This window comes from Austrofundulus limnaeus, unplaced genomic scaffold, assembly GCF_001266775.1.
Source record: "Austrofundulus limnaeus strain Quisiro unplaced genomic scaffold, Austrofundulus_limnaeus-1.0 Scaffold57, whole genome shotgun sequence".
Classification (NCBI taxonomy): domain Eukaryota; kingdom Metazoa; phylum Chordata; class Actinopteri; order Cyprinodontiformes; family Rivulidae; genus Austrofundulus; species Austrofundulus limnaeus.
The window spans coordinates 613,903-626,014 of NW_013952459.1; the positions used below are offsets into that span (position 1 = coordinate 613,903).

The 12,112-nt window shown below is 39.9% G+C and overlaps 1 protein-coding gene across 12 annotated transcripts in view; it reads left to right on the forward strand.

Moving 5' to 3' along the window:
- add1 (adducin 1 (alpha)) overlaps window positions 1–12,112 on the forward strand; it is a 35,163-nt gene that overhangs the window by 11,026 nt on the left and 12,025 nt on the right. For 9 of the 12 annotated variants that reach the window (XM_014009343.1, XM_014009342.1, XM_014009346.1 and 6 more), the window contains exons 2-12: window positions 3,530–3,738; window positions 3,897–4,059; window positions 4,378–4,529; window positions 5,300–5,380; window positions 5,528–5,677; window positions 5,760–5,903; window positions 5,995–6,093; window positions 6,331–6,504; window positions 7,752–8,102; window positions 10,524–10,619; window positions 10,740–10,832. In XM_014009343.1, the coding sequence (XP_013864797.1) occupies window positions 3,544–3,738; window positions 3,897–4,059; window positions 4,378–4,529; window positions 5,300–5,380; window positions 5,528–5,677; window positions 5,760–5,903; window positions 5,995–6,093; window positions 6,331–6,504; window positions 7,752–8,102; window positions 10,524–10,619; window positions 10,740–10,832 (1,698 nt within the window). In that variant the 5' untranslated portion in view covers window positions 3,530–3,543. Of the gene's footprint in view, window positions 1–3,529; window positions 3,739–3,896; window positions 4,060–4,377; window positions 4,530–5,299; window positions 5,381–5,527; window positions 5,678–5,759; window positions 5,904–5,994; window positions 6,094–6,330; window positions 6,505–7,751; window positions 8,103–10,523; window positions 10,620–10,739; window positions 10,833–11,136; window positions 11,155–12,112 lie in introns of all 12 variants that reach the window. The other 3 variants (XM_014009351.1, XM_014009341.1, XM_014009350.1) reach the window with 2 other exon arrangements.

Sequence of the window (12,112 nt, forward strand, 5' to 3'; positions counted from 1 at the left end):
CTGCTGTTGTGAGCACGTGGGGTCTACAAGCAGGATCCAAGCGCTGCTGGATAGAAACACTGGAGCGGAGTCAGTGAACTGCTGGAACGGACTGCTAATATCGGAGCGCTTATATCGGACATTTTTCATGCAGTCCGATAAAATCCGATACGCGTTTTTTGGCTGATATCGGACCGATATCCGATATTGATATCGGATCGGGACACCCCTACTTTTCAGTATACATTTTATCAAATATTTCACTCGTATGTTTGCATGTGTGGCAGATGATCTTGTGCTCCAGTCTGGTGATCTGCAGCAGCCTCAGTTAAAAGGATCCTATTACACAGTTCTTGTAGTTCTTTAGAGCACCAAAATGTTTTATGGAGATGTAAAGCATTAAAGTACTTCCATGTGCTCTCTGTCTGTCTCAGGCTTCTAATCATTCACAGTGCTTTTGCTGACACTGCGTTAGTATGCTTCAAAGATTTATGTCTAAAATGTTTAGGAGCTTCGTTAGAAACTATATGAACAGGATCAACTAATGCAGTGCAAAGAAAATTTAAGATGGGATCAATAAAGTATTTAGAGCTGGGCGATATGATCAAAATTTTATATAACAGTATTTTCAACATTTTCACCGGTTTCACGGTATTTGACGGTATTTTTCTTTTCATCACAGCTCAGCTGATAATAAAATGTACAAACCCTGCTTATTGACTTTTTTTTCTTTTACTGTACCTCTGTCTGTGTCTCTGTTTCCCTCCTCTGTATCTGTTCTTCTCTGACTGGTGGTTGGAGACAGTAGTCACACATTTTGGTCCAGTCATGAAGGAGGAGGGTTAAGAAAAGATTTTGATCGGGTTTATTGTTTTGTTATTTATTAAAGCTTATCAGCATGACTCACCTTGCACACCAGTCAATTCCAACTCCACTACGAACTACTTCCTGCAGGCTTTTCAGAATAGAACCACATTAAGTCTCCATCAGCATAACGTCTCCATATTAACTAACCACGTTAAATCTAACTGTGCACGTCACTGAAGAGGTGTTTACTACACTCAGCGACGTTGAAAACGGGATGTTTTTTTAAACGTCAGTTAATATAAGCAGCGGAATCGCCACCTGCGGCTGCAACTAGCTGCTCCAAACATTAGCATGCTAACGCTCATAGCGGTGCAGCAACAAAAAATGTCCCCCGGTAAACAACAGTTCACTGGCGGCCGCGACGAAACGTTCCGCTATTTAAACCGGAATGTCCGGTATTCAAAAAATTAATATCATAACAAAAATAAAAACCGGTATTTGGTACAAAATGGTATACCGCCCAGCACTAAAAGTATTCATTCATTTGTTCATTCAAGTATTGATGAGCAATGTCACAATATTACAAAGTGCAGAATTTATTTTAATAAGTACACTTTTTGTAAGTGCAATGTGTCGAGTTACAAGCACGTATGTACTTTATGTATTGTATAAAAATAATTTTTGACTATTTTGAGAGAAAATTTGTCTTGCAAAAATTGTGAGCATGCTTGAATTCGAGCGATTCATGCAAAGTTTAGTTGCTATTTCAAGCTTTGTGGTGAATACAGCATGGAGTTTGACAGCTAGTTTAAACAAAACAAATTAAATCTGACAAGTAGTCTGGAAGCATTAAGACCCTCCTGTAAACTAGACTGACATGGGTCAGTCTGTAGGACTGCAGTCATCACAATGATCTGACATGGCTTTATTATGTGTTATTTTACTCTGACAGCTTGACGTCTCGCAATGATCTCCTTTGCTGTAGTCAACTTCAAGGTGAAGTAGTCAATTTTTTTTTTACGAGTGCCTTAATTCTAAAGACAGATTATTGGTCTGGTACCAAAAAAATGGGTTGCAAATCTAAAGGCTCAAGCTGGAAGTCTGAGATCTGAAAATGTTTTGTCGTTGTGGGAAATTTCCAAACACTAATAAAAGCTGACAGAAACTCTGAGAGGATCTGTCAACTCCCAGTGTGGTGCTGCATGCTTGGAGTTCAGGCAGCAGTTGTCATGGGAGTTGTGGTTGAACATTTGTATTGATGCAGTCTAATGGGGTGCGTTAGTCTCTGCAGAGCACCACCTGCTACCCTGTGTGAAGACTTGCAGACACGGTTATTCTTAAGTCGGATTGTGTCCTGCTGCAGTCGAAGGTTGAGTTGTCTGAGTTGTGACAGACTGGTAGAGACCTTTGATCTGCTGAAGCTCTGGGAAGTTAGTTATCCAATTCCATCTTCTGTTTGTCTTCTATAAATTTCTAGATGGTTTATGTGCTGATTATATTGCTTTAGCTGATCATTATAGCAAATTACAAAAAAGCCAACAGTTAGACCTTTTGAACAGACTTGGCATTAAATGTTTTTATTTTTCTGAGAGACCAGTTTTTAGCTGATGACTGTGGGTTCTCTCTTTGCCAATTATTCACAGCTGAGTGATGTTTTGATTCCAGGAAGCACACTGTGGAAATCAATGAAAACCTCTATGAACTAAGGAGAGCAGCCACATGACAGGCAGGAAGAAGGGGCGTGAGTGGGCAGTATGATTGGCTTTTATTACCATCTGATGCTTTCTATGGGTTTTTTTTATTTAATTTTATTTTTTTCTGTAATGTCTTCCTCAAATAAAAGCTGAGTTTTAAATTTGATAACATGTAATTAGCTGCTAAACAAAGGAGTGAATCTGCAGAATTTAAATGTACTTTATTTGGTGAAATCCAACACACTGGTCGTGTTAGCAACGGCAGCATTGTGAATTGCGTTCTCCGGTCACTTTTCTCCAAGAAATTTGATTGGTTCTTCTTCTTGAAGAGTTTATTGGCGATTGGCAAGGAACTTAACAGTGTACATTACTGTTTTATTTTTATTTTTGTAATCACTTTGAAATGTTATATAAAATAGGAAAGTCTGACACTGCTAAAATAATAAGTGATTGCTGACTGCAGTATGTAGCATACTCATTGGTCAGTGAATAAAACCTTTGCTGAATGGTTGTTTAGCCATGCGACAGTGACAAAAGTTTGACATTTTTCAAATTTCTTGTGTTGTCTTGGATGCCTGCATGTCCATGTGTATGAGCTTGAAATTTCGTATGAATTAGTTTTGCTGGAGGAGGGCAAGTAATTGTTGCCTTATCGATGGCGAGTCTCATGGAATGAATGGAGGAGCGAGCTCGTCTCTCGTGTGTCAAGCCCATTAGTTGATGCCACTAACTTTGCTTAACTGGGCTGTGAGAGGTTGAGTGGCTGAAGCCTTTCCTCTGCTTCCATCCCCCAGAATGCTGTGCAGTTCTGGATCGGAGTTCAGTGACATTATCAACATTCTATTGAACAAATTTTCTATTGATATTGATCACGTCTATCACTATATATTGTTATTGAAGTAATGCCCAGCCATAGTTGAAAACACCAGAGATAACGTTCATTCCATGTTTTGAAACTACATGAGACCCACCTCAATCTCCATATAATTCTTGTTGTTTTTGCAGCATTATTAAATGTTGCTAGTCCTCTTCTTCTGCCTGTGCTGCAGGAGGCCAAACCAGGATGAACGGCGAGTCAGGTGCCGGGGTGGTGACGGCTCCCCCTCCCACCACAGCCCCACACAAAGAGCGGTACTTCGATCGGGTGGATGAGAGCAGTCCAGAGTACCAGAGGGAGAGGAACATGGCACCTGACCTGCGACAGGACTTCAACATGATGGAGCAGAAGAAGAGGGTCTCCATGATTTTACAGAGCCCGGTCAGTGGATGAGCCAATGGTTCAATTTTAACCCTCATAATGCAGCGCCACATTAGTAGTATAATATGTTCAGACTTGGTTGAAACACCATTTTCAGGTTTTAAAGAAAAGCACCTGTATACGGCTTTATTTGTTTACTTGTTTGTGATGATTTGCAGGCATTTTGCGAAGAGCTGGAAACCATGATACAGGATCAGCTGAAAAAGGGGAAGACGCCCACCAGCCTGTTGGCGCTGCAGCAAATCGCAGACTTCATGACCACCAGCATGCCCTCCATGTATCCAGCTGCACCGCAAGGAGGCATGGCAGCTCTCAACATGAGTAAGCAGAAAGCAGACTGAGTGTGTCTGTGACTTTGTGACCTCAGCCCTGCTTTGTCCGCACTCACAATGAGTGATTCAGAGGAAGCCAGAGTTAATTTTAAAGACAAAGATTCAAGTCATATTTCAGTAAGCAGAAGACTTGTGCTTTCTGATTTGTAAACTGTTTGCAAGAAATGTGAAGGAAAGAAATTTTGTCTTTTTAAAAGTAGTTCATTTTATTTTGCTGTACCGTTTCTTTTCTTTTGTCTTAACTATTTTATTATATTTTAGATCTTGTACCTAAAATAAGACTTGTATGATTGATCTCATTCCTCAGGTTTGGGGATGGTAACTCCTGTCAATGATCTGCGAGGCTCAGACTCTATTTCCTACGAAAAGGGCGAGAAGCTGCTCCGCTGCAAGCTGGCTGCATTTTACCGACTCTCTGACTTGTTTGGCTGGTCTGAGCTTATTTACAACCACCTCACAGTAAGATCACCATCTTCTGACAAAGAAATTAACCTGAAATTAGTGTTTTCTGTATCGTCCTAAAGATACAATTCAGTTCTGCTGGATTAACAAAATGAGGAACAATATGGAGCAAGTGGGCCAAGAATCCCAGGAAACTTATCAAGAGGAAAACATTTTCAAATAAACTAACTTCAGTCCTATTTTCATTCAAGGTCAGACAGTTACAGGATAACCAGTCTTTGACGTCTTGGAAACGAGTCAAAAAAGGCTGCAGTGGGGCAGAGACATCTGGTTTAAAAGGAAAATAAATTTGAATGTTGTCAGTGTAACAATGAAAAAAAAAATGTTCTTCTTAAAAATTGAACCCAGAGGCAGCATGTAAAAGCAAAAACAAATAGGTCCCAAATTGGATCCTTGAGGTACACCACAGCAAATAGGTGCTTAGGAAGAAGAGTATTCCCACATGGGAACAGAAACAAACCTGTTGGGTAAATATGAATTGAACCATGTTAAAACTGAGCCTTTAAGGCCAACAACTTGTTCAAGTCTAGATAAAAGGGTGCTGTGAGTAACCATAAAGACAGCTGTTAAATCTAACTGAACTAAAAAAAACAAAATCAACAATTAAAAGATCATTAAAAACCCTTTTAAAGTGCTGTCAGTGCTATGACAAGATTTAAAACCAGATTGTACAAATATCACAAATATGATAATCTAAATCCTGTTGCCATGAACAAATTAAATTACTTCTTTGTGACTCCTTTAACCCTTCTTTTATTGTACTGCAGGTCAGAGTGAACTCAGACCAGGAGCGCTTCCTTATCGTCCCCTTTGGTCTCCTTTACAGTGAAGTCACTGCCTCCAGTCTGGTAAGAATCTGATTTTTCTTTAAAGCATCAAACTTTTAAAAGACAGCTAAACGTGCAGCTATTTTTTTTCTTTTGAGTTGGACATAAAATATGTCTAAAAAGCCATCTTGTAGCTTTGATTAACTCTTTGTGTGCCATGCCCTACAGGTGAAGATAGACCTTCAAGGTGAGATAGTGGACAGAGGCAGCACCAACCTGGGGGTCAACCAGGCCGGCTTCGTCCTCCACTCTGCCATCTACTCTGCACGACCCGACATCAAGTGTGTTGTACATATACACACAGCGGCTGGTGCTGCGGTAAGGGAAACGCTGTAGTTTTAACAGGACGTTTCAGGCACCATCATCGAGGAAAATGTGTCATGAGTTTGTGTGATTGCAGGTGTCGGCCATGAAATGTGGGCTGTTACCCATCTCACCTGAGGCACTGTCCCTGGGTGAGGTGAGCTATCATGACTACCACGGCATTCTGGTGGATGAGGAGGAGAAAGTTCTTATACAGAAGAATCTCGGGCCTACAAGCAAGGTAACAGCAGTGGGATTGAGAAGATTAAAAATAATATGAACAAGTTTTTTTTTTTATTGCAGATTAGGATTATTTTTGTTCTTGATCCCAGGTTCTAATCCTGAGGAACCATGGCTTGGTGACTGTAGGAGAAACAGTGGAGGAGGCTTTTTATTACACTCACAACCTGGTGACTGCCTGTGAGATCCAGGTAGGACCCCTTAAGTTTTATTAGGGCAACCATCTCTGGATTATTTGATTATAAATATTTTTTTTGTCAAATCATCACTTGTTGAGTTATTTATCATTGTCTGTCTGCATCTTTCATAACAAATTCCTTCTGTGTGTTTTTGTCTTTCTGTGTTTCTTTGTGTGTCATCTTGTTCCTCGCTTCCTTTTTTTATTTCTGGATCTGCGTGTGTGTATCTCCTTAATGGTCTGTTTTCAGGTGCGAACACTGGCTAGCGCTGGAGGGCCAGACAATCTGGTGATGCTGGACCCTGCAAAGTATAAATCTCGACCACGGGTCCCTGAACCCGCTGGTGATGGGTCCTCAGCACATCCCAAGTGGCAAATTGGGGAGCAGGAGTTTGAGGCCCTCATGAGGATGCTTGACAACTTGGTAAATACAAAGAAAATGGTTTAATTTACTTTTTTTATTCAGGTGGGGAGTAGGGGGTTGCACGGTAATGAAAAAATAATTATATTATGATTTTACCACCTATTATGTTTCCTCCGTGGCTTTCTTAGATTCTATTTCTGCCATGCTTTAATACAGTATTAGCATTCAGCGCTAACAGCATTTACTTTAATGACTGCCTCCTACATCACAGGACCTGCAATGTGATTATTGATCACAGGTACTGCACATTGACAATGCTCAAACAATATATCTTGCAGCTCTAGTAGGGAGGTTCTTGGACAATGTTATGTAATTAATGATATTCATCCTGCAAAGACATTGATCAAGTTACATAATATATTTACTCCTCCAGTTGGAATAATTATTTTTTTTACATCACAACTTAACTTGATCTGCAATAATTTATGCTTTAAACCCAAACTGCTGTAGTTTTTGTGTCTCAGCTCAAAAATTATGTTATGCAAACTCATTGCTCAGCAATGCCACATGATGAAGATTAAAAGCTTTTACTTGGAATCTCCAGGGTGATTTTTCTCATGGCACCGGGAGAGAAAGGAAATGGAGACTTTCTAGCTTGAGAAACGTTTTGCAGGGTTCATGTACGGTCTTAAAAAGTCTAAAATTTGAAAATCAAAATTTTAGGCGAAAAAAAAAGTCTTAAAAACTCCCAGAATTTCATCCAAGGTCTTAAATTTTATTTCGTCAAGTCTTAATTAATTAATTAATTAATTTATTTATTTACTTTTGATCATTCCTAAGAAGCGTTGGCTGCATAAATAAACAGAGTACAGCACTGGAATCAGAGGTTGACGTGATCTGACTTCATGAAATGCTAAGTTTGCTACCGGTCTTGGAACGCATCAAACTACAAATCAGTGATTTTTACAACAAGTTAAAAGCGGTCCACAGCAGTCGATATGAAGGTCTCATTGATATGACTGTTTCATTAAAAATAATTTAGTGTTCTTGTATTAAGATTAAATATTATTTAATAGCTAAATTGATAGCAATAAAAGGTTTCTATGTTAAAATTTCTAGGACCATTTGAATGTTCCTGTTAATGCATCAGTTTGGTCTTAAATGCCATCACTAATGGTCTTAAAAGGTCTTTAAAAGGTCTTAAATTTAACCTACTGAAACCTGCGCGAACCCTGGTGTAGTGTAACCTTGTCTGTGTGTACTTTATTAATCCTCTTCTAACTTCTGCTGTTGCTCCATGTTTTCAGGGCTACAGGACGGGCTATCCTTACCGCTGCCCGGCCCTGCGAGACAAAGGTAAAAAGTACAGTGACGTGGAGCTCGCCTCCTCCGCCCACGGTGGTTACACGTACGGCGAGGACAGTGACTCAGGCGCTCGCTCCCCACTGAAACACAGCTTCCAGCGCGGCCAGCGCGACAAGACCCGCTGGCTCAATGCCGGCGGCCGGCCCGACGAGCCCTACGAGGACGGGCCCGACAGCACCAGCCCCAAGTCGAAGCCTAAGGTGTGGACGAACATAACACACGATCACGTCAAACCCTTGCTGCAGTCTCTCTCGTCCGGTGTCTGCGTGCCAAGCTGTATAACCAACTGCTTGGTCTGTGCCAACCTTATTGTTCATAGTATAGAATTTACAGCTACCTTGTTGGTGGTAATGGGCAGGTGGTCGGCATCCTGAGGGTCTGGGGAAGTAATAGTTAAGACATTCAAATATCAGTCATGCTGTAGTTGAAATCATCCAACTGAACCACCTTTCTAATGCTGTTATTCTCTTATAATTTGTATGGGATTATTCATTGACTCTTTTTCTTCTGGTCTCCTGAAGCTTTATGATGCCAGGCCAGCTGCCCAGAGCATGCCCCTCACTTGCATGTGTAGAAGTGAAATGCATTGTTTGTGTTGATGTTTTCCCAGAGGAGTAGCAGCCGGGGTGTGGCACAAGTCCTCAAACAGGACCACACTACTGCTCCCCGTTAACACTTTGGTTTGCCTTTGCATCGTGATGTTGGCTTACTTTGTTGCTTCCAAAAAAAGGGCGTTACATTAGTTAATAAAGGATTAGGTGAGATCTGGGCCCATATCTGCCTAAGACGCACGCCGCATTACTTTTTAAACTTTATAGTTTGGGCTTAGAGGCAGAATAAAGTAGCATGCCTCAGGAGATATTTATTTTCATTTTCAGAAAGGTGTCAGATAACATAAAAGGGAAAATTTATTTTGCTAAAGTTCTGCAGCCTGCTTTAAAAAATATCCTTCAAAAATTTGCAGCTACTTTCCGTTGCGCGCTTGTGTTGCCTTTTATTATTTTCTCTCTAATTTCTGGCTTCCGTTTTAATTCCAAAGTGGCTTTAAACACTTTACGTCTGCATGAATGGATTTGTTTTTAAAGGAAGAAAAAAAAAAGAGAGGGAAAAATAATCTATATATAACATTTGACCTGACCTTTTGAATCGATTATCTCCTGTTGGGAAAGTAGGAAGTGTTTTGTTGTGAGACTCTTTCTCAGTGAGTATATCGTGTTTACGTGTTCATCTCATACTCAACCACCCCAACCCTGCTATTCCCATTCAGTCCCCCTTCCTCATTTTGCCCCCCCCCTGCTTTGGCAGCTAACAAGCCAACCATGGCCTAAACACCAAAATACAATCATGAGCTTTTTCTTACTACTGTGAATTACACATTTACTAAAAAGAAAATCAAATTTTGCATGGTTTGTGTTTTTATCATTTAATCTGCTGCTCATTCACTCTAGTGCAAAAAAATTGTGATATATTTCCTTCATTTGTGCTGAGCATTACCAGGTTTTCAAAAACACATTTCAGAAAAGTTGCACAATAAGAGAAAGGCGAGACTCCATCCTCTGCAGGAAGGATGTTTGTAGTTTGCAGCGTTGTCCCAAAGTGGCCAAGTGTTCTTGGGTGTGTTTCTCTCTTATTTCTGTTGTCCTTGTTGTGTATCAGCCTGGAAAATGACTTTGGTGATGCCAGCTCACCCCTCACTGCCACTCTCGCTTCGTAAGCCAGCCTCATCGTCTCTGCCACCCACCCACTTGGCCATCTTTCACTTCTTCCCCACCACTCACCTTCCCCACCTTACCCTTTTTGATCTTCCATTCTGTGATTGCCTTCTCTTGATCTTCACTTGTGTTTAGTTCAAACAGTACGTCAATGATGATGACAAATATAAATACGTAGTTAGTCTGTGCTTTCTCTCATCTTACTCATTAATCTGTCCTGTTTTTGTTTTTTTAATCTTTGTCACCTGTGAGGATTTTCTGTGAGATTTGTTTCTTTTAAGGATAACAATTTTAATTGCTTGATAAGTTTTTATTTTTTAATTTTTAACTCAGACAGCTGCACTTGTAAGCTGTAAAGACATTTAACAAAGAAAACCCAAGAAAGTCACTTTGTAATCAAATTAACTTTTGTGCCAACAAAGAACGGTAAAATAAAAATATTCTGTGCTCACCCTAAGATAAACGTTCGGAATGTAAAATGAAATCACAAGACAACTAGCATGCACACCAAATTATAGCTCATTATATGAACTACCTGAGTTATGGCCATAGTTAATAGGGGTCTCTGCAGTACACAGGGGGAGGACCTTGATGTGGGTGGAGTTTGGCAAAACTGTGATTGGTCGAATTGACCATTGTTTAACAAATTAGTGGGACTGCTACAAATCTTTTGAGGCACATTTTTCAGAAACTTGCTTTGTTATCCAAACCACTTTTTCTAGAGTCAAGTCTAAACACTTGCAGTATAAACTTGTGAACTTTCCCTATTAAATTAGTGATTTTTCTAAAAACATTAACTTCCTTAAACCTGTCTCATCATCATTGGGCTACTTTTTTAGATTTAAACCTTTTCTACATTCATCCAACTTTAATTATTTTTTGCATGATTTTTTCTGTTGTGAAGCCTGCAATGTATTATGTTTAAGTATACTTTAATGCTTGGGCTTTTCATGTATTTCTGATTTTCACTGTTTATGTTAACACTTTACGTGGCGTTTACAGTGGACAAAGGAAGATGGGCTCCGACAGGCTGCAGCAGCCAATCAGTTCATCCCGTTGAACACCGACCCAAAGGAAGTCCTGGAAATGAGGAATAAGGTATGAAAGCCTGTTTTCAATGGATTTCTTTAGTCATGGTTTGACAGTTAAAATGTTTTCAAATGTCGAATGCACAGAGAAACATCTTCACTGGTTTGTTTTATAATCTTTTGTTTGTAGATCCGGGAGCAGAACCTGCAGGACATAAAGACAGCAGGGCCCCAGTCGCAGGTTCTTTGTGTCGGCACTGTGGTGGAACGGACCTATAACCAGGTCAGTTTATGGACATGACACCTTCATGGCTCCCTGCTTCAGCTTTCCTGGCCTGGAGTTGAACATGCATGTTGATTTCAATCAACTGAAAACCAGTTTTTCTAACATGTTCAGTCCAGGTCTGGAAGAACCCCCTAAAACCCAAACCCTGCAATGTGCAAACACCGTGCATGAACTATTCATTTTAATCTGATTTATCAGTTATTAAAGAATGGCATCTAAAATCGCACAAATACGTCCTCCATATTGTTAATCAGAGCATGGGAGAGCTTTATTTAATAATGACTTTAATGTTTGATCACAGAGACTGTCATTCTTGCAGGTGAGTAGTTTGTGGGAGAGGTAACGTGACTTTGGTCTCTGAACCAGCCAGGCTCAGTTCATGTTCATCATTTTTATTGAATTAGCCAACTTAATTTTTAATTATTGTTTGTCTGTTTGGTGTCACAGCAGCATTTGTAGTCTGAGGATTTTGAAGTGTTGAAACACTAAACAAAATCCCTTCTGGACTGTGTCTATGTGCATGTATATATTTTCCTCTGGGAAGGAAGTTGTGTAAAAACTCATGCTCTGTGGTTCTGTTTGCATGGCTCCCCACTGCTGAGTCTATGGGAAGCTTTTTGCTGTTTTTTTCATTGTGTTAAATGAACTTTCAGCGATTTCATTGAAAACATAAAGGAACTGGACAAGAAGATTATTGTTAACATGAGTAAGTTGTAGGTGTTCGTCCATACAAAGAAGGTGCTGATGTTGTAGATTTGGATTAAATGTATCAATACTCCTTAAAGTGTAACTAATTCTCCTATAAAAACATAACCCCACCCCCAGACAAAAAAATAAAAATAAAACATTTACAAAGTGGGCAGTGCCGAGAAACACTGACGGGCAAGGCCAAGTGTGGGGATGAGAGAATGTGAGAGCTATCTTCATTTGACGAGCTAACATTTCTTTAAAAAATCTGATTCTGCTAAAGACATTAATGTAGACTTGCAGTGCCAAGTCTCAGTAATGATAATGTACTGCAAGTGATTGACCGCCCCTCTCGCAGGATTAAACATCAGCAAACAGATTTATTACTGAGGGAATATTTAAGATGATGTGACAGCAACTTTGTGTAAAACATGTTGAACCAAAAAGAGGATGGCTAAAGTAAGTTAATTCAGTTAGTTTTCTGCTACGAGGCAGATGTCCGTCACACTATTAATGCATCACGCTGAGCTCTGAGCCCAGCTGATTTCTGCTTCATGCCTCTTTTGTTTTTGCATTTTGCTGAGTTCATT